Raw genomic sequence first — 22855 nt, 5'->3', positions numbered from 1 at the left:
CAGAGGAACATTTTGTCATTTCCCTCCTCAGGGGTTCTGTGTTTTGCCGTAAGCCACTGCAGATTATGAGAAATCCTACTGGCTGGTCTCCAGTGGGATCTCTAATGGTTTAATAACTGAACATTACTGAACATACTTCCACTAGCCTCTTCCTAAAATCCCATCATGAGCTAATTTCCTCTATTGTCATTACATCTGCAACTGGTCTTAGAGTTTAAAAAAATGCTGTACCACTGTGAATAAATGGTCTGGTTTACTGCACTGGGCTTTCAGGGACTGATAATTTGGGGTATCAAATTCCAGGCACCATCTCTGAGGTACAATTTGAAAAGAAGAAGGAGCTTTCTTTCCACCTTGCTCTTCCTATCACAGAAGCACCAGGAAAATGCTGGAATTGGGATATCAGCACAGAGGTGCCCAATGCCACCATTCATTTAAGGAGATCCTGACCAAAAAGACTGAGAGAAGTTTGGGTGAAACAATCACAAGATGGGTGCCTTGGGCCTGCAGCAGGATCAGCAGGCTGTACACCATGCAGTGGTAGATCTAAAATCATGGAATTCCAGAATTTGGGTTGGAAGGGACCTCAAAACTCATCTGATTTTCACTAGACCAGATTGCCCTGTCCAACATAGCCTGGACACCATTTTGTCTTGTATGTTGCCAGGTCCCACAAGATATAAAGGACAGCACAGGTATTTCAGTCTGACTGCAGCATTCTTTCCAAATCCTTGCCTGCTTGAGTGTAGATTCAAATTTAACAGAGACTTGGAATGCCTTTCCTAGGAAAATATATTAAAATAAAATGCCCAGGAAATGATCAGGCCAATAGTTCAGCAAAAGTAGCTGAGAAAAGCTGTATTGGCTGACTGATAAAAAGGTAGGTAACACATTTCTGCTACTTCTGCGGTATTTGAGGCTCACTCCAAGTTTTACAAGAGAGTTATTTTTAAATTGTTGCATAACACATGTCTGTCCAATATTTATTTCCTCAATCAAGCAAAGAAAATGCATTTGTTATTCCTGGGAGATTTCTGGTGCTTCTTATCTTATTTAGAGCTCAAAATAAAGATGCACACAAGAAGCCAAACATCAGAGAGAAGTTATTATCCATGAGATAATGCACAGCCTAATTTACCACATATCTGAGACTGTTTCACCTGCAATAAATTATTTTAACCAGCAGGAAAAGTCCTGTTTGACCTTCTATTTTTTTTTTTTTTTTGTTCTCCTGCAGCTGAAAACTCTGCTACTACTTCTAGGTCATGAGTTCAAATTCCACCCTGGCTGGGAGTGATTAAATATATCAATTTCTAATAGTAACTATTTGGATAATAATAGGACAGCTGTTAATGTTCACTTTTTTAGGGACACTTGCGCGTGGCTAAGTTGTAGTCTACAGGTTGATCGCTCTACAGCCTCTGTGTACTGCCCAAGAGGTACTTTGGAGATGGGAATCCAATGTAGCAGCAGTCCTTGGGGAGTCCCTGGCTGGAGCAGAGCTGATCTCAAAGCCAAGTGTCTGTTCCCAGATGGGCAGTCCCTCTCTCCTGAAATAATTTATTTAGGAGTGGTGGCTGTGGGGCATTTAGAGCAATCCCATCCTTCAGAAATAGACCCAGCCTGAAAAATTCCTCTGGGGTGTCTTGTCTTGGGATCACAAAACCATAAAGTTATCAACCCGCCCTTACTACCTTTATTCTTGCATCATGTGCAGCCGAGCCAGAACAGGAGCTACGGATTCTGTCAAGTGCCAGCTTTAGTTACAGCGTTACATAAGAAACCGCAACAGCGAGGAACCACAAATCTATCACTACAGCTGGCACCAAACGGCCTCTCTGCACAGGCTTAGCGGAAAAGCTGCCTCCTAAATGGGCAAAGGGTGTCAAATTGTTCTTTCTCCTCTGCAGGGCAGGGTTAAGGCAATTTGGCAGAGGGTGGTAAGGGAAAAAATTGCTCTATCTGCTCTGTGTGTGAGGTCAGGAAGTAGGTTTTCTTCTTTTGCAGAGATAACCTGGCACCTTTAATGAAGAAAGCAGGGAAGAAGGAAAGCCATCAGAATGTGGCTTCCAGCTGTCAAATCACATCAGCCAACTGGAGATGCATCACCCCTGAGAGCAGCAGCACCATTGGCCCCCAACACATCACTGGGAGCTCTTTGTATGGAGGCACTCTGTGTATTTCCTCTGTGAAACACCCAGCACACCACTGGCAGCTATAAATAATAACAACCACTGCCTTGGGATTTAACAGCACGGCACGTGAAGGAGAGAGGCAGGAACAGGAGATGGAATAGAAGCAGTTTTCATCTTTTTCCTCTTCCTGGCTCGCTGAGCCCTCAGTGCAGAGCAGGGCTGTGTTCTCCTACCTGGCACCGGGAGCAGCATCAGTCACCCCTGTGCCTCCCTGCCCAGACCCGTGCAAGCCACAGGTGAGGCCCCACTGCTGGCAAAGGAAAGAATTTCCCCAAGGGGGTGTTGGCAGTGCAGTTGCTGCTGCATGGAGGGTCTCCTTCCCACAGCACATCACCTCTTTTAGGGGCAGGTGAACCCATGAGCCGTTTCCTGATGCTGGGAGGGAAGGTGTGGGACAGGCAGTCACCCCATATTGTTCTGTTCTTGCATCATGGGGGATTTCCAGGTTCATTAAGCAGGAACAGCAATCTATACTGGCTGCATAAGGAAGGAGCTGATGACACAGCCAAGGCCAGACATGGCCTCAGAGCAGCACAGGGACAATGCCAGCCCCTTGCTGAGCACCAGGACTGCTACAGTGTCCTACACCAGCTGCATATCAAGCATCATAACTTTGCCAACACTGACCACAGGCAGCTTCAACACACTCAGAACTCTTTACTGACAAGGTTTTCGTGCAGTGACAGTATGGCCGCTATTCCTGCTGGGAAAGTAGGGTCTGCAAGGGAAAAATGAAACATTTACTCCTTAAGAAAAGGAGTTTAGATGAAGAACTAGGCAAGTTCTTCAACCTGAACCTGGAAATTACAGGGGTAGGAGAAACCTGGTGGGACAGAAAGGGAAAGCTTCTTGGGAAAGCTCAAAATAGCTTTGTCCATGGAAAGCTGATGATAGGGAAGCTCTTAGAAATTAGCAAGAAAGTGTGAATAAGAGTAAATCTGTTCATGCTGAAGCTTGATAAAAGTGTTTCTACTGGAGAGGAGCTGTAAAATGTCATATGGATATGGCCAGGGATCTCTAACCTATTACTAAAGAAAAAATAATATGGAGAATTGTGCAATTTTGTGAAAGAAACCTCCTAGTTGGAACTAGTGAAAAATGCTTTCAATAACAGCAATTCCCTGGTAGTGTGTGATGTGAGAATGGGCATTAAATACTCAGTGACTCGACAACAGACACATTGTTTTGCATTTACATCTAGCAGATAAATATCTATAAAGATAAATTTGAATGAAAATGGAATTTTTTCATTCAGTTAAAAAAAATCAGAAATCCAAAAGTTCCAGTATCCAGAGACATACAGAACTGGTAAACAGGCTCAATGCAGAGAAGGATGGAGGTATAATGCAGAAATTAATAACTTACAGGTTTGGATGTCTTGAAATGGTCCATATGTTGGTATAAGATAATATTACACATGTTAGGACCAGGAAAGTCAGAATAAACTGGAAACTCTTCATTGCAAGTGAGAGGGGAAAAGAGCAGTTAATTGGAAAGCCAGGCTGGATGGAGCTCTGAGCAACCTGGTCTAGTGAAAGGTGTCCCTGAACATGGCAGGGGTTGGAATGAGATGATCTTCAAGGTCCTTTTCAATACAAACCCTTCCATGTTTCTATGATTCTATGATTTATTCAATTGTAAGGCAACTATGAACAATCAGGGGGATGAAAAAGCATAGGAGGTCCCTGCACATATCAAGGCAAGGCCTTTCCAGGGTAGCTGGGTAAGTGTTGATGCACAAGGACAGCTGGAATGCCATCTACAATTCTAAAGCCAGCTGAGAATCCAGATGTGTAGCACACCAGTATCACATGGACAACCTTGCAGATAAATCTGGGCATTCAAAGTGTTTTCTTAATACTTTAGTCCTATCTTAGATATTCCCCAGTATTTCCTGGCATATCGAGAGAGGTTTGGCATAATAACTGTGGAGGTGGGATGAGCAGAAGATGGGTGATAATATGGGCTTCAGCTTTTTGATGTCGGGAGAAAAATCACCCAGTGATCTGTATCTTGTTTGGGTGGAAATATGGTGTTAATTATCTTCATGACAGATGGATTTGGCAATTCATTTTAGCTGCTTTAGATCATACATTCCTCTGGCTGGTAGACCTTCAGGAAGAAAAGAGAAATAGATCTTTGAGGTGAAGGAAGGAATGCCATAATAAGGACAGATGTCACTGTGAAGTTTTGGTGTTGCATTCTGCAGGGAGTTGGGTTTGGTTATAATCAGTGTGAGATTCATAATTTCCCAGTCCCATTCAGCTGAGCCAGGATCAGGTAAATGCACTCTTCTTCTTGAGTTCAGGGGCTAAAAGGCACACCAATAAGTGACTGTAAGGAAATTACAGGGGTAAGAGAAACCTGGTGGGACAGAAATGTGTTTACTTCTTAGGAAAGCTCAAAATAGCTTTGTCCATGGAAAAAAGAAAATCCTTTGTCTTGCTCATTATGAACAGCTACTGCTGATTCTCCAGCCTCTCTGCTTGTTCACATTTCTAGGAGCCTTCAGACTAAAAAGTCACTTTCCATTTTACTCAACTTCTCCTTTTCCTTCAGAAATCTCCTCTGGGATTTCTGACGAGTCACTGACCATATGCCCCTTCCAACTGGGGACCAGTAACAAACAGTATATGCATCAATAAGGCAAATTTGGAAACAAATTATTGTGTTGGATGAAGTAGAGGGCTAAAGCCATGAACTGCTAAGGACCCATGAGCAATGAAACACTGAGGACCCACAAAGAGTGCCACAGAAGCCCTCCAGCCAGCTGCCATCATCAGGGTTGCAATTTCTTTGTCATTCTGCAAACACTCCAGGAAGCCAGAGTGAGATCTTAGTCCACCACCTTGAGGTGTTAAAACAGACTTAAAGCCCAAGAAATGACATGGATTTTACAAGTTCAGCACTGAATGGAAGTCCTGATCCTAACAACATATTTTAAAATATTGTACTTACTTGAACAAGAACTGCTGTTTACACAGATGATGATCAGTCCCCTCCAACTATTATCAAGCAACAGAAAAGGTTTAGCCATAGAATGTCAGTGCAAAATAGCCAAAACTGAGAAGAAAAACCTATTCCCTGTACAAGAAAATGCAAGCTTCTCTCTCAGAGTTTCTTTTTTGAAGTCTGAATGAAGGATCTCTATGTGGCAGCTCGGTACCAAAGCTCTGGAAGGAATGTCTCAGAATAACATATCACAGGACTGCAAACTGGCTTCTCAGCGAAGCTCAATTCTGCAAACCCAAACCTTGTACCAGGGCTTCGTGCTGAGATTCTTTCTCAGGTTATTTCAGTCAATGCCTTTGTCTTGAAAAAACTCTACTGGTTAACACCACAAAGACAACCTGATCCAGTGCTGTCCACCACACTTTGAGGCTTCTTACAAAGTTTGTGGCAGAAAACTTGGGAAAATTTCCAACTCTGAAACTTTTTCAGTTAATCTGACAGCTTTCCAAAACCAACCTCAGTGTCTCTTGGTTTGGTCTGCCAGAGGAGAGCACGCAGGTCTTGTAAGTGCACTCAGCTCCTCTCTGCTCACAAATTGGGGTACTGGGAGTGCCATGGGGAACATGGACTGCTCACCCCAGACTGCCCTGGTGGGACTGACACCATCCATCGAGCTCTGGGCACTGCCTGCTCACTGAGCTCTTAAAAAACCAGCAATGATTACACTTCAACACAAGAATGGGAGTGTAAAAAAAACTCCAGCAAGGGCAAAAAGCCACTACCTAAATTGCCATTGTGACCATGTCGCACAGTATTTCTAGAGAACAGCCTCTGAGCATGTGCACAACCCACACACTGGATTAAATTGTGAGCTGAGACTTTGAGACTTGCAGATGAGGCTCCTTCTTTATCAGTTGCTGTGGTGTGAAGACTCAGCACTTCTATGCTGCACCTGGCCTGACCTCTTTTTTTCCCCCACTGATTTATTTAGGTTTCTTCTCTTCTCCTAGGATCTAACTCTCATTTTGTATCCCAGATACCAGCAATTCTGGCTGATCACACACACACACAGTGAAATTGAGTGTATCTTGCCTGGTTTCTGTAAGGTCCAAGAATAAGGTCCTGGATAAGGTCCTGTCTCTCAGAAATTAATGTTTAAGCCTCAACTTGAGCCAACACTTGAGATTAAAATTCAGCTTGAGAACAGAAGGTCTGGCATTATTTTACATTTCTTAATAAAATATTTCCACTGTTCTAGTTATTTACTCTCCTCTGTGGAGCACCCAGTGCTGACTAGGCAAGGGCTATCCATTAAAGGTTGTCTCTCCTCTCAGCTTAAAAGGAAGTTCCCTCTCTCTGACAGGAAGAAGGTAGAAGAAATTAATTTTTCTTTCAGCATCGCCACACCTGGGGAAAGGATCTTGCTTACACATAACAGTGCAAGCAAATATTTTCTTTGGGAGAAAAAGAGAAAGTAAAGATCAAGGTCAGAGGAGGCAAGAATAAAGATATGTGACTGCCTTCAAAATAGCCTTCCACAGAACATGTGGGGGTGTTGTTTTATTTAATATGGAAAACATGCAAGGGCACCAAGCAGGGGCAACTGGCTTGGGGCTCACAGGGAGATAAAGGGGCTGCAAAGTCTGCCTGCACAAATATGCTGAATTCCAGTGGTGCAGAATGAGGTAAACAGGCAGATGTGAACAGGGGAGAGAGAGAGCATTTACCTCTACACACATTCATAAGTAGGAGCATGGCCCAATGCCCCTGTCCCTGAATTCCCTCATCCTTTCCTTCCTGCTTAGGGAGTGCAAAGACTCTGTCTAGTCCCAATGGGAAATTCATATTGCTTTTGCCTCTACCAGAAAACCACAACCCCATGCAAAGTTTCAGCGAGTTTGTTGTATCTCAAGGAATGGTCCAGCAGCAGCCTCTGCATCTCCCCATCACCAGGGGATACAGATCAGTGCTGTGCCTGGATGACATGATAAAAATTAATCTCACGTCTCAAAAGTTCAAACACATTCAGAACTCTTGAATCACACAATCACAGACTGGTTTAAAGGTCGTCTTGCTCCAAAGCCTCTGCCATGGGCAGGGACCCCTTTCATTACCTCAGGCTGCTCCAAGCCCCATCCAGCCTGGCCTTGGACACTTCCAGAGATCCAGGGGCAGCCACAGCTTCTCTGAGCATCCTGAGCCAGAGCCTCACCACCCTTATTCAGAAAAAACAGTCTCAAAGCCGTCTATGATCGCTTAAGAATCTGCATATCTCCTCAACCAGTGACTAAAATTTCTCTTCCCAAGTGTCCTGCCAGAGCTCACTGGCAGGATTTTCCCTCCAGTCCCCGGTAAGACACAGAGGAAGTGAGCCCAGCTAGCCTGGAGGGTTTGGATGGGATTTGGTTGTGAGTTTGGCCATGCCAGCTTCCAGGAGCATCCATTTCTGTCCACTGATCGCAGGTGGAGCCCAGAAAGACCAAATTAAATGTTCTGTCTGATTCTTAGCTGGCTGTGTAACTACCAGAGACATACAGACAGGGACAGTGCTGTTACCCAGTGTGATTTAATCAATGGCCCTCAGGAAAACTGTCATTAATTCGTGGCTACTGATTTAATTCTTAGAGCACTCCTCCACTTGAGCTAGCTGTAAGCTAGAAATGACCCACAAAATCATAACAAAAGACGAAAAAATAGAATTCAGAATACAAGTTATGTTTTGGGTTTCTCTTTTTTCTTTCACATTGTGTTATGAAGTCAAAACTGGACCTGTTTCTGTGGGAACTTGTGCTAAGGTATGCAAATATTTCAAACCAAACCAGTCCCATTTTCCAGTGAGAGTGGGCTAGGTTTCAGGCAAAGACGCTTTCACAGCAAAATCTTGGGAAAATTCACCACTTTCCACATTTCCAATATGCCAATATCCATCTCATGCTAAGTGCCAGCAATTGTTAGAACAAGGCTACAACCCAAGAAAGCACTTAAGCACATGCTTAACTTTCAGCACATGAGTAATCGTAGTGATGTCCTGCATTTTGCTTTTAGATTCACTATTGTTAGTTACCTTAAATTTTTAAATCTGTAGGGACAATTTGCATCTTCTGAGATGCATAATTGGGCCATGAAAAGGAATGGTAGCTCATGATTACTGAATTGTTAATTAATCATTTTTATTCTATTTAAATATGCTTTAGAAGACCATAATGATGTATGCTTCCTTGATATTAGCTGTACTAATTAGATCATCTTTTCTAAATTAGAGTGCAGTTTTCTTAGCAGGTTTCCTTTTATCTGCTGTTCATTTTTCAAAAGAGCTTCATGTTGCTCCCACAGATGAGTGAATCATTTCCAGGGAATCATGTTATGCAAAAAATATTTTTCTTCCTGGCAAATGCTTACGGGTAGATCACGGATCTCCTTGAAATTAGTAAATATTTTGAACTTTCCTCAACAGTAATGCATCCTTTTACTAGATGACTGTAACTGTATCTGGGATGACACTCAGTTTCTACAACAAACTAGTGCATTTGCCATGTTTCCCATTTCAGAACAATCTCACACCAACACAATTGGTTTAGTGACCCATGAAAGCAGAAAATGGAAGTAGGTGAAACACATTTATACACATGAACATACATGTGTATTTCTTTGCACACTTTCTTGAGCAGTTAATTGGTGCTCCAGCACTGAAAGCCCTGCTCTCTCCTTCTCCACCAAAACATTACTTTCAAAAGATTGCCAAGGAAATGATGACCATGTTATTCCAGAGGTCCTCATTTAGGTTAGCTTGAACATTTAATTTATCATATCTTAGGTAGACTGCATTATCATTTCTAGTTAAAGAAAGTCTGAATGACACACCTCTGTACAGACAGCCCAGAAATTTCTCAAAACTCTCCATGAAATCTCAGGTTATCTCATTCAGGTTTAATGCTCCTCATTTCAGGGACAAACTACGTGGACATCCTGACTTGGCAATTCTTGGCATGTCTGTCTAGTTCAACACCTCAACAATCACTTGTAGTGCTGGACATTAAATGGGTGAGAAGAACAGGGCATTGTTTTGATGTATCCAGCTCTCTGAAAAGCAGCTACTTACGTGTCCACAAATCTCCTGCTGAGGTTTGAGATGACCACTGGAGATCCAGACTGGAAAGGGGGGTCCCGGACCACTTTGTACTGGATTGGTTTGCAGCCTGAGCACAGGGTGCTGTGGGGGACAGAGCTCAGCATGGCAGCGTCGATTTCCAGGTGCTCATCCAAGGTGTAGATCTGGATCCCATACACCTCCTCTCCCACTTGTCCCACATCCAGCTTTATGGTCAGTGGGATGTCGCAGAAGACGTTCTGTGGCCCGAGTGAAATGTTCTTCCCACTGACGGTAAGCAGCTTGATGTCATTCACTGCTCCACTGGAGTCCCAGTCTGGGGAAACAAATGTCACCCAGATTGTGAGGGACTCTGGAGTCAGGGGGTAGCGAAATTCCAGCTGCAGGTAGCAGCCCTGGGGCTCGGGGCAGGCTGGGGGCACCGTGTGCTGGTTGACGGCCGAGTTGGGACTCCACGTCCTGACACTGGATTTACAGGGCTGCTCAACATCAGGGTGCCCTGGAAAGGAAGGAGGAGGCAAAGAGAAGGCACAGAAGAAGTAGAAGTTAGAGAACATGAGTTTTCATTGGCATCAGTTTAAAGACAGACTGGTGGCAAGAGAACATATCTGTCCAGGAAACCAATTATTTACTTCATCAGAACAGGCAGGGCCAGCACGGGGAGGAGGAACAGAACACCAGTGTCTCCTGGCCAGGTGGGATACACAAACCCAGTTTAAGTGCCTAGCTGGACTGGACACCACAAAATACACTGTGTGCCAGTGCAGCTGGACCTGTATTTCCTATTTCTAGTGTTTTGCCCTGTGCCAAACAATGGTATTTTCTACCTCTTCCACTTGGTAATTTAGCTGATAAACAGAGTCACTTTGCCTCCAGTTCACCTCCTACTTATTCCCTTGCCTCTCACTGAAAAATACAATATTTTTCCCTTTAACAAAGACAAGAAAAGAGCCTTTGTTTGTTCCAAGAAGCAGTTGTGCTGTTCAGGGGCAACTCCTGTGGCATTTACAGGTTGATCTAGCATGTTGTGCAAGGCCCCTTTTTTGGAGGCACATGGAGCACAGGTCTGAGCTGTCTCTTTGCTCTCATTGTGATGAAACAACAGGCACTTGTGCTTTTACTCTTCTCACCATTGGCTGTGTTCAACTACATGGGAGGTAGTACTAAAAAATAATGAAAGCCACAATGCTTGCTGGGTTCCCAAATACTATGGTAACATTACAACTTGGCGTGGAGTCATGGACTGCAAGATCCAGAGGGGTCAGACGGGTGGAACAGTTGGTAACAGAATCCAGTGAGAGCTATAAATTCCCTTTTCCTTCCCAAATAATCACACAAAAAGGGAGGCAAGCACGACAGGGAGAAGGCAAAGTACAGAAAAGAAGATAAAGAAAGGTAATGAGAAGAGAGAAATGCAGAAGGCAGAGGGGAAAAAAAGGACAGCACAGTTGTTTGCAGCTGAGGGAAAAGCAAGATAAACTATTGGGCATACATGGACAAACAGGACATCACTACTAATTTAAAGAGAAAAGGGCAATGTGTGAAGGTTATTCTGATTGTCTGTGATTCAATGAAGTGTTAGAAATGTGTCTCTTTTGTCAAGGATAAACAGCTCAGGGAATTCTCCTGTTCATACCAAATGAACCCATATGCAGAATAGATTTCCTGGCAGCCTTCCTGTGATTCAACGTTATTGTCCTGCAGATGCCCAACTTTTCATGCTTCCCCTTCACCTCCCATATCCCAGAGCCCCTCTCTCCTCCTCACATGGCACAGAGCAGTGGGAATGCCACTAAGACCAGCATCTGGAGAGACCACAGCAGTGATACGTTTTGAAGCGAGCCAGAGGCCCATTTAACACGCTCGAGTTTCCACCCTGGCAAGTGGATAATCACTGTGAGCAGCAATACCCCATTCAGCTCACGTTATCTCACCCTCATTGCCAGCTGGGTGTGCTTGGCTGAGCCCTCTGACGACTTTCTCAGACCCACAGCAAACTCCTGACTGCAGCCCTAAGGTCTTTTTTAACTCCAGTATCTCAGAGGGCTTTTGGAAAGATGTGTGAATTTTACCACTGCCCTCTCACAGAAAAGAAAATGGAGCTAATGGCTCACGGCCAAGTACGTCCCCACCTGGGATCCTGCAAATTCACCTCTGTCAGTTCAAGGCTCAGTAAGACTTAAATTCCAAACAAACCTGCACATTTTGGTAGATCAGTGTGCGATCCCTGGAGAGGCATGAATTGGACTCAGCCTCCAGGGAGCTTAGCACACAGAGCATTACACCAAAACAGGTGGCAGATTGTAGTCATTCATAAACTAAAAACCTCAATGAAGTTGAGATAAAGATACTCTTTCTTAAATATTATTCAACACTTAGACCTGGGTGAGAAAGATTCATTTAACTATGGAAGAGGATGAAAACCTTTTTTCATATAAGTGGACTTCTAGAGATAGGTAGATACTTTGAAAATTACTAATATTTTTATGTTAAAAGAAAGAGTATAGAAGCTATTCTTCCCTCTGCACTCGGATTTTGAAAATCCTTTGCCTTATGAGACAGATCAGACACAGAACAGCATCTCATGCAACATCACGTCTTGCCTAACACAAAACAGGAATGTGAGGTTTGTGAGGAAGAGCCAAACCCCATGTCCTGGTTGGAGAGCAGGAATGGCAGGAGGGTGCCTTTCCCTGAAATGCTGTCCTACAGCCTGGTGTGTGGATCCTTCATTGTGCAGTTAAGTGCAGTCCCTGGGATGAATTCCCCAGCACAGGGACAGAGTCTCAGAAGCCAACTGGCATCAGAAGTCTCTCAGAATATCACCCCTGCTAAAACTGCAACTCACCTGCCATATTTCTTAGGTGGTCAAGATAAAGGAACCACCCAATGGGACTCCAGTGTCCAGCTGAGACTACTAAGACACAGAAGGAATTGTTCTTGAGGGAAATATTAGACCCAGGAAAAGGCTGAGCTCTAGAGCAGTGCAAGGCAACAACATTTTTATAATAATCTAACACTTCTCTCAGTCAGCAGTGAGCCAGGCAGGAGGAACTGACTGATATATGCACGTATTGCCCAGCAAGCAAAGGTACCTACTGGGCTTGAGCCAAAATCACCTTTCTTACATAAAACCCCCCTTTGACAGAGTTATGGAGGTGATGTTAGGTTTGTTGACCTAGCTGGTGCTGCTGGTGAGAATCCAGGTAGGGTAGAGCCTTCTGGCTCTACAGAGAAGATAAAGAGTAAATCAGAGCTGCCCGATCTCATAAGCCTTCTCACAACCCCTCGTTCAGGGGCCACAACTGGCTGAGAAAGAACCACAAGATGCCTCAGCCTTGATGTTGGATCCCACCATGCTCAGGAATGAGCAGGGAATTAGGAAGGACACTGCCCACGGCAGGGTTTTGCAATGGGCACAGCTCCCACACAGCCCAGACCACGGCTGGTGCAGCTGCCTGGGGTAGGAGACCTCAGGAAAATGAGATCAGACCAACTAGAGCTGCTCCAGAGACACGTGAGGAGTGTGGTTTTCTGCTCAGAAGCTGGATGAGTCCTACGGAACATTTTCCATGAGTGTCATCTCAGATTTTAAAACAAGTTCATTTTGGCTGTGCTTGTGCCTCCTTTGTCTTCATTTTCCACGGACATTCAAGCAGTGGAGATTTACACCCAAAAACCCCTGCAGAAAGTGAATTTAAAGCTTGACGGCTTGAGTAGTCACAGATAGACAATTAAAGAAGCCAGACAATGATCTAACTTCTATTTGTAACTCAGAGCAAGTGCAAATAGGCAGAGGGCCTGAGTGTCAGGGAGTGTGGTAGTGGAGACAGAAAATCATGGAGCAACAAACACCATACACTTGGTATATTTTCTACCCTAAAGTGGCAACAACTCATTAATCCTGAGGACATGATTACCAAATTTCTGTTCCATAGAAGTGGCACAGGAGCAACTAAATGAGACAGATAAGGATCAGACTGCACCCTTCATAGTTAAGAACATGCAGGCACACACAGCAAGAAGAGGAAATTAAATGCAAAATGCTGCTGAGTAATAAATCTTAGAGTAGCTTAGTTTCTCTAGGAATGATGCCTCTGGCAAGACGTGTGAGATCTAGAAGTTTTCATATCAAAACTCAGTGAAGAAATTTTGATGGAACTGCATATTTCAATGGAATACACAGTCCTTTCAAAATAAAAACACTTTGCAAAATTGGGTTTATTTGGCCAAAATTTTATCCTGGAAGGGAAAATGGCAAGAAATTTTTAACACTATTGGAACATTGTGTTTTGACATTTTTGTGAGAAACCTTTTCACTTTTGCACCTTGAAACACTTTACATTTTGATATTCAAAGTTGCTTTTGCCCTAGATTCTATACTAAAAGGGATAATTTAACCAAAGTCCATATGAGCTAAACAAAACATTTTGGCCGGCCTCAAACACTTTGTTTTTAATTTTCCTTCATGGAGAATTTCAAAAGTTTCAAGTTTTGTTCCAAATGAAAACAGGTTTCAAAGTCTTGTAATCCTTGGCTAAGTGGAAATTCCACCGTCTACCCTGAACTACTACTGCAAGTGATCCAAACTTTGCTAATGCTGTTTATGGGTGAACCAATCATCCCCATAGCCAGATCATTGCTTCTCAGGATGGAGCTTCCACCCACAGGTCAGGTGTGCTCTGAGCTGTGCCCAGCAGCCTTGGATGTCCTAAAACCATGGAATGGTTTGCTTTGGAGGAGACCTTAAAGTTCCACCCCTGCCATGGGCAGGGACACCTTCCACTGTCCCAGGTTGCTCCAAGCCCTGTCCAACCTGGCCTTGGACACTTCCAGGAATGAGGAAGCCACAGCTGCTCTGGGCCACCTGTTCTAAATTTAGGGGATGAGTCAGAGTGAAACACAACCTCTGCTGACCCCCACCCTGGGACACGGGTCTGTGGGGCAGAGGACACTGACCACTGTCCCATAAAGCAGCAGAGGCACAGCTCGTTCCACATGCTGACCTTAGGACAAGGGAGAGCTCCTGCCTAAATAATATTCCTTGCAGAATAACTCCCATGTGCTTTAGTTGCAGGACAAATAAACCCTTAACACAGGGAGGTATTTGTAGAATGAGTTTGCGAAATCCAGGATTGTCCTTGGGGCTCAGTGAGCTCACCTGTGTGCTCATGGTGAAGTGTGGCTGCTCCGGAAGGAAAAGCTCATGAGGCACAGGCTGAAATAATACTCTGCTCTTTCCAAACTGTGATTTGGGATAACTGACCTTTGCCTGGTACAATCTTAAATATGCTCCACCACATACACCCAGGGACGTAACGGAAGGGACGTGTGGAGGAGTTAATGATGGAGATCTAATGGCACTGCACAACCAGCCCTGCAGACCATTCTCCCTGCAACAGGCTCCAAGAGAATGACTTGCAAAACACCCTGAACAAGAGGGCTTGACGTGGTCACCTGCATTCCTGCTTCAGGGCACTTGCCCAAAGGGCAACCTCCCTCCAGCCTGGCTGCTGCTGCAGCCTGCTGCTATTCACCACAAGTGAAGGCAGCACAAATCAGGCCCAAATAAATAACAACTCCTCACTTTTGGAGCTGGAGTAGAGGGAGAAAACAGCTCCCCTGAGGAATTCGTTTGGCAGATGTGAACGGTCAGCATTTCTTGGCACTCTGCTGCTTTGTGAAATTCATGTTCAGCTCCTGGAATTCACTTAATTCATGGGCAGGGGCAGGACTCAGGGGCCAAAACACAGGTATTTGAGCCAGTGGCATTCCTTCAGGGCACAGCGTTCCTCTGCCCGCTAGCTCTGTCCAGGTTCCATGCAGATATAACAAATCATTCCCAGATTTTCCCACTGTCTTTGTGGCTCTCCCTTTGCTCTGTCCCACCTTCCCTCCCACCATGTGTTTGTTCCCATCCCTGTGACTCACCTTCTGCCTCCCGTGGGCTCCAGTGCCCCGAGGGATCGCAGGGCATGGGAGAAGAGGCGCTGAAGGCATATTGCACCAGGACTCTTCCTTCTGCACACAGATCACATGCTGATCCCACTTCTCTAGGAGGCCAGGAAAACAGGAAAACACACCAACTTAGTAACAGCTGAATGAGCTGCTTATTCGACTATATTAAAAGCAATAAGACTTAGAATTCAGGTCCACTTAACCCCCTTTTCTCAAGGCACGGACAAAAGTGTTTTCTGATGCTGACCTTCTGTAGATTTAAGTCAAGAGCCTACGTAGAAAGCATTTTTGAGCCCTCTATCCAACACAAAATGACAGCAACCTGGGAAATCACATTCACCTATATTTTTTTCCCCCCCTTCACTGGACCAAACCATGACAAAAGAAAACACACATTGCTTAGGGGTTAGAGCAGAGAAATTTGCCTCAGGTGTTTTCAGATCTATTTCTGCTCTCACCATGGATTTATTTATTGCTTGTAGTATCTTTAGGATTGTCCTACCAGCAAGATTGGCTGAGCAGGGATATCCAGTTAAACACCAATTCACAAATCACAAACTGATTTGGGTTGGAAAGGACTTAAAGCACATCTCATTCCACCCCCTGACATGGGCAGGGACACCTCCCACTGTCCCAGGCTGCTCCCAACCCCATCCAACCTGACCTTGGGCACTGCCAGGGATCCAGGGGCAGCCACAGCTGCCCTGGGCACCCTGTGCCAGGGCCTCACCACTCCCACAGGGAGTAATATCTTCCTAACGTCTAATCCAAAACTACCCTCAGTCAGTTTAAATAGTTTTGCTACCATATTCACAAGATCAGGGTTTAAGTTGATGTAGACTGGAGTAACTCTAATATCCCCCATAAGGTTAAGCTGATTTCTATCAGCTGAGGATGCAATTCACACAGTTCAGCCCTATATTCCTTGGGGTCACAAATCTGGAACCCTGTATGACTCAAAGTACATGGTTATTTACCCCAGTAAGCTATTCAGAATTAATTGTTCTGCTTTAAAGAACACTTTCTGCTGAAATGGAAAGTTAAAAATTAATCATCCTAATGATCAAATGCACCGGAAAGGACAGAAGTTTTAGGCAAACAATTTGTGTGTAACACAGTGTACTCTCTGTGCTACTCTAGTAAGAATGGCTTGAGTAAATTATGAAATAATTTATATCAACTATTATAATCAGCTATGCAAATTTTAGCCATCATTACCACCACTGCATGATTTATTTCAGCACTGCTGTGAAGAGAGGACTGTGATCCTCAGGCAGAGGTTATTTGAGATCCTCAGTGGCTGAGCCACCCTGAAAGAGACAGTAACTGGCTGAACTTGTGCAGGTCAGGAAGGGATGCACCTGCTGAAAACACCTGAAAAATACAATGTGGCAATGGGGCAGAATATAGAAGAGGGAGACGAAGGCGGCCCTCTCTTCCTTTCATGGTCTGTAATGCTGGTAATGAAAAATGTGGGCATGTTGTGAGTAACTTCCCTTCGTGTCTCACTTCACCCACCTGCACCACTGGCATGATACTGCCTCCCTGTTTCATTTCTCAGCTGCCTATTTAGCAGAGGTTTAGGTGTCTGACTCAGCTTGCCTGAATAATACATGCAAAACCAAATTTTTTAAAAAAAAAAACAAGAAACCTGAATAAATGGTCCTGAGAAATCAAAATATAGAATTATTTTTCTGCAGTTGTTCTTCAGACACTTCCACGACCAGTCAGGATAGAAGTCCCTGCAATAATCCCTCAGTTTCTCTACAAAGAGACTCCTGCATTAGCACTTGGTCCTGGATGAGGAGAGGGCTCTGGAAGCCAAGTTTCCACAATTAGGACTGCTTTTTACTCAAATTAGTAGCTATACAATTTCATCACAGGCTGCCATGGTGGAAAAAAACTGTAGGCTTATGGACAAACATTTCCTTTTACCAGTGAGGACTTGGAGGTAAGAGAGAAATCACAAGGAGCATCATGTGGGAAAGACTATGAGCAAACTTTCTCTTTTTACTTTTCCAGTTTGGGAGCCAAACTCAACCCTGATGTAACTTCACTGGCTGAAAGGACTTACACAGGGGATGACTCCTGGGTTAGAGTTTTTGGTCTGCAGACTCTTGCACACAAATCCTATAAAGAGCCATGAATGTCAAACTTAATAATGGAATTGCATTTACAGGCTTATGAAAACCTAAGCCAGGTCCTTATACCTTATGAAGCCATAGATAACAAGAAAAAAATGAGCATAAATTGGTTCAAAAAACAGTATTAATTGGAATGATAGCCATATCTGCCACCTTATACACAGTGGCACATGACTGCCCAAAGTGCTGGCTAATGGAAAATCTAGACTTCTCTGTTTTCTAATAAGCCAAGTACTGGGGAAATTCCAACTTATGAAGTTCACAGCACAGGAGGAATTCATTCCTACAGCATGATACTTCAGTGAAGTGGGTTCAAAATCTAAAGATTACTAGTGCAAACCAGATCATTTCCTTCAGGGCCAGCACCAATTCGGTAGGCAACTCAAAACCACTAAAAATCTGCCATTCCTTTGGGTAAAGTGTGCCTGTTTACAGACTAAATTTGAGCTGCTATACTTGAAATTCAGGATTGGTCTTCTCCCCTTTAAGGCACTGAAACTTTCCAGCAAGGTTTAACAGAGTGATTATCAAGGCCAGCCATCTCTGGTACACCACACTGACCAAAATATTTGCTTGCTAAGAATGAGATAGAATCAGATTCATGGAAATTAATGCTGTCACCTCAATGAAAACTTGGAGAAAGATGCATTCAAAGATTTCTGCCCAAATTTGCTGCAGAGCCCCATGACAATAACTGTTTACATCTGCCCACGCATCTCAGACAGGAGGTGCATGAATGGATATTCAGAGACAGCAGATGAACACATCCAATGGATGCAGTCAGGAAATGAAGGGACTTCTCTTTTTCTGGCTTGTTTTTACTTGTTTCTTTTGCTTTGTTGTTATTTTATTATTACTTGTTATTGTGTGTGCATTTTTTCATGCTTTTTTGAAAGGGAGGATGGAGAACGGGAAGGATTCCAATCCTGTGGACAGGAGCTACAAGAAGAAATGCTCGTTCTTGATATATTTGATTATTAGGGATGTCTGGGAGCCCAACCAGCTGCTGGAGCTTAGGGTCAAAGCACCTTGACAAATTCACATGCAGGTAACTGACTCTCTAGAGTGAGAGAGCAAATATCAATAGAACACTCTGAAGGGGCCAGGAGGGTCCATCAGGAAGATTTTGCTCCTGTGCACAACTGTTGTGTCTACTTTTGTGAGAACACTAAATTGTGAGAACACAGGAGAGCCACCCCCAAGTTTACAGGAACTAGGAGTTAACTTTGCTCTCTGCCCCTAAATAAGTAATCAGCTGATTTGAAGACCCTATGAGGAAAGCATCTAATTCACCTATGACAGAGTTGTATCTAAGCAGGGAACAGACACACAGTCTTTATTTCCATGCCTCATCTCCCTTCAACCTGTCAGGACCTCCCACAGACACAGCCAGCCCAGTGCTACGTTTTTAAACAGAAGGCTAAATTTTCCCTCCCTGACTTTCATTAAGCAGAGGTCACTGCCTGTGCACAGCTCTGGAGAATAAAAGAGACATAAAAGGAACTTGAGTTACGCCGAGCACGCCCACAGCAGCATCGTAATTGGGATCAGCAGTGAGCTCTGGGAGTGAAATTCCTCCTGTTCCCTGCTTCCAGCACTCGGAACAGTCCTGAAGCAGGGAAGCTGGACCCAGTTTTACCAGGAACCAGAGTGGAGGTGTGCTGCAGGACCACACCTGATGTGCTCCTGTGGGAGCCCCGTGAGCCCCCAGCCCCTCCGGTGTTGACGTCAGGTCTTCATTAACAACTGTTTTGCGCTGGGGATCTACTTCTATTGGGCCACAACGCTTGCTAATGTAGCCAGAGCCATTCATCCTTTGAAGGCCCTTTTACACTGTCAAAACAGCAAGGAAGGGGCCTCTGTGCATTAGAAACCAGGCCCAAGGCACTCAGCAGCTGAGTATCAGTCTTCTGTTTTTTACATGAATAGTCCCATTGAAGTGAATGAGTTTATTCATTCAAGTGAGGCAAGTAAAATTTGGGCCAATGGTGTTCACTTTGTGTAAAAATATCTGCAAAGATTTACAGTATTCCCACACACAGATAAGATTATACTTGGCCAATTTTACCTCCTACTTGTCTTGCACAGTGACCCAATTTCACAAATTGATACAGGCATGAGTCTCTGACCGAGCAGTGCTGGACACAGCAGTTCTGGAAGTTCAGCACGTGGGCTTTTCCAGGATTAGTCACTAGAATAATACTATCATCCTTGTTTTGATTAGCAGATCAAAAATTTGGGCATGTTTGAGACAGGATCATTTATATGTTTCAGTGACATTTTTAAATGGTCACGGCAACATTGCTGTATCCGTTAGCAGTGGGAATCTCATTTTAACAAGGAACTGGACTCAAAGTATTTGAGGCTGTCTCTTTAAATCTCTTCAGTAATACTGAGCACACAGATTTGAAAACCCAAAGGACTTTTTTTTCCTGGAAAATCACTCTTTATTTAACATATGATAACTCTGTTATGAAATTTTAGATTTAACAGGCTATCCACTGTGTGTTATTTAAGAAGCAAGTAACTAGAGGTTATTAAGAACATATTGATTGAGTTATAAGAAATATGTAATAAAGTCATATTTGGTTACATAACAATTAACTCTGCATCAATGTGTTTTTTAGAGGCAGATGGCATTTATTTAACACACAATAAGCATCTTCTGAAATCTAAATTAAATTGGAGAAACTTAATTAACCTAAAAATGATTATAGGCTGAAAAATTCTGAATTAATTTTCAGAACTATATGAGTCCTTTTCACAGGTAGGGAATAAAAGGATTTGGTTACAAAACTATAATTAAAGCAAACACTGTTCAGAGCACAAGACCTCTCTTTATCAATTCCTAACAGGATTTGATTTCCCTCCCCATATTAATCTGCAATAAGGGTGGAAAATCTCATCTGAGCAGAAAATAACTGCTCTCTGCCTAGTGGAATAAAGCACAAGCTGGCCACTGAAATGGCCATGGTGTCCTAGCAGTGCTGGAAGGAGTTTCATCCTTGATGGAGGCGGTGGTTTCAAGGTGCTCTCCCAGCACAAAGCAGCAGTGCAATGCTGAGGCAGCTTTTTGGGTGCTAATACGCTTGTAAATTTGGCCTCCTGTGCTCTGAACTGCTGCCGTCCTGAAGGACACTCCAAGTTTGCTCTCTATAAAACAACAAAGCAAGAGGTGGAGAAGAAGTGCAAACGGGGATGTGAGTTAATGGTAATGCGAGAAGGTCAGTGATTTGGGAAGTTCTTTGCCAGGACTCTCATAGCTCCTGCGGCTCATCCAAGAGCTGCATAAGAGCATTTAGATGAGCTACCCAGTTACTCAGGTCATACTGGGGCAGAATTGCTCTGAATATGGGCTGCAATGAGGTGCAACTCCCGCCCAGAGCCCTCCATTTCCCATTACTGATATTACGTAGCTGCACGCCTGCCAGACAGGAATACACATCCCTACACTGACCTACAGGAGATTCACATCCTATCCAGGGGTTTGGGACTTTGACTCTGCCTTGCTCAATTCCCATCTCACATCTACAGCTCAGGGGAAGAGGCAGCATTTGTCCCTGTCCCCAGTCCAGCCACCTCCTTGCCCATGAGCTCTGTGTTATAAAAACAAGATCCACTTTGTCCTTGCAAAGGGAATGTGCAAGGGGAGGAGGGGGGAACATGCAGGCACAGCTGAAACCCACAGGTATTCGTGAGCAGCAACAACAGCAGGAATCACAGGGCCAGAATCTTTGATTGAAAATTCCTCCCATAACATATGGAGAAAGATTTGCCCTTTACATGGCAAATCAATGGCCTTCAACTGAGTGCTACAGGCTGAGAAAGGAAGAGCAGACAACAGATCAATAACCTCCTCAGTATGAACCAATTTAGGAAAGAGCCTTAAGCCAGGCTGAGCACAGCACATCACCAAGCTGCGCTCCTGGAGTGGGGCCTCCAGTTCTCCCCTTCCCATTTTTCCAGCATGAAAGTACAGAGCAGAGCATGATCACCTTTCAAAGAAGTGGCCATCGATGGGTGGAAACCACTCGAGGGTGACAGAGGTGGAGGTGCGAGCCACAATCTGTGGGGCAATTGCCACGGGAGCCGGTTTCTTGGTGGGCTGCCAGCTCTGGTAGACGAGGTCCAGGTAGCAGTGCATCCTGGCCACCTGGTTGGGCGTGAAGGAGTTGGTGCAGTCATCATCTGGAATTCAAACAGAAGCCACGTCAGCCACGTGGGACAGGAGGTGGGAGCAAGGGGAAGAATTACGACCTGGTGAATGGCAGCTGCTTGGAAGGGCCGGGCTGGGATCCCACAGCACTCCAGAGTTAATGGGCTGTGAAGGAATTAGCACAGCCATCACTTGTGGAGGCAGGTGAAAGGAAACAATGGTTAAAAAGGAAGAAAATAAATCAATAAACGTTCCCTCCCCCTGACCTGGGATACACCTGAAGCACCCAGAGATCATCTCTAAATCAGGCAGAGACACGGAGGGGAAGAAACAGAAAGGTTCTGTGCAGCACCTTCTGGGCAGGATTTGGGCCACCAGTGGAGCTCTGGCTTTAAAAGCATTTCCCATTTAAAAGAATATCTCTGAGAAAGAGATAAGGAAGATGGAAGAGTAAAGGAAAAAATACTGACTGGTAGTCATGCAAACTAAGGGCAACAGACTATCAGATCTCTCAGATTAAAACACCATAGAATTTTAAACTACATAAATTTTAAAGTTCTTAAATTTTCTAATGAGCAAATAAAAATGTTCTGAAAGCTCAATTCAAAATATAATTTTAAACACTGATAAAAACGTATGTTTTTGGTGCAGAAAATAACTTTAGTTCTATAAAATTCTCCCTCATTACCACTATGATTCTAACCCCTTTCTGAACTTTTCACAAACATTTCTTGATACTTCTTATTTCTTTTTCATTCAAAATGGAGGAATAATTATGCTGGATAACTTCCCATAAATATCCATTTCTCATTTCATCTTGTTTTCCTCAAACATGATTTGGCAACAAGAACACATCCAGTGCCCTCTGAACACCATACAGCTTTACAACTACAGTGCCCCAGAGAAGTAGAAAATTGCTGTTTCTCTATTGTGCAGATCCCAGAGGGAATAAATATGTTGTGCAAAGTCACCCAGAAAAGCTATGCTGAGGAACTTGATGCTAAGCACTTCAACCATTTTTCTGGTGTTCTTCCCATCAGATGAAAAGCTCTTGAAAACACAGAGTGTTTCTTCACATGTGCCTGCAGAGTTCCCAGCCTGACAGAGCTCAGTCCCAGCTGGGATCCAAACAACAATGACAGTTCTACACAGGTCAAGTGCTGCACTTCTCTGGGAAGATGCAGGTCACCAGAGGCTGCTCGTGTAAGTTCAATATTGTGACAGTGTTAGGAGGTGCTCTGATGTTTGCAAGACCATGCCTGTGGTACTCCAGAGGAACAAGAAAATATTAATTTCTTCTAAAGACAAATGAGTATTTGCTGGCTAATTTAAAACCTGGCCG

At 44.0% G+C, this 22855-nt stretch overlaps 1 protein-coding gene across 1 annotated transcript in view; it reads right to left on the bottom strand.

Annotated features, from left to right (window-relative positions):
* PAPPA (pappalysin 1) overlaps window positions 1–22855 on the bottom strand; it is a 177508-nt gene that overhangs the window by 95846 nt on the left and 58807 nt on the right. The window contains exons 5-7 of the mRNA XM_041406962.1: window positions 21353–21545; window positions 15187–15308; window positions 9247–9754 (exon numbers count right to left, since the gene is read on the bottom strand). Of these exons, the coding sequence (XP_041262896.1) occupies window positions 9247–9754; window positions 15187–15308; window positions 21353–21545 (823 nt within the window). The remainder of the gene's footprint in view (window positions 1–9246; window positions 9755–15186; window positions 15309–21352; window positions 21546–22855) is intronic.

This window comes from Onychostruthus taczanowskii, unplaced genomic scaffold (genome assembly GCF_017590055.1).
Source record: "Onychostruthus taczanowskii isolate IOZ18803 unplaced genomic scaffold, ASM1759005v1 scaffold25, whole genome shotgun sequence".
Lineage (NCBI taxonomy): Eukaryota > Metazoa > Chordata > Aves > Passeriformes > Passeridae > Onychostruthus > Onychostruthus taczanowskii.
Note: the sequence above shows the minus strand (reverse complement) of the source record. Positions and strands in the feature narration are given on the sequence as shown.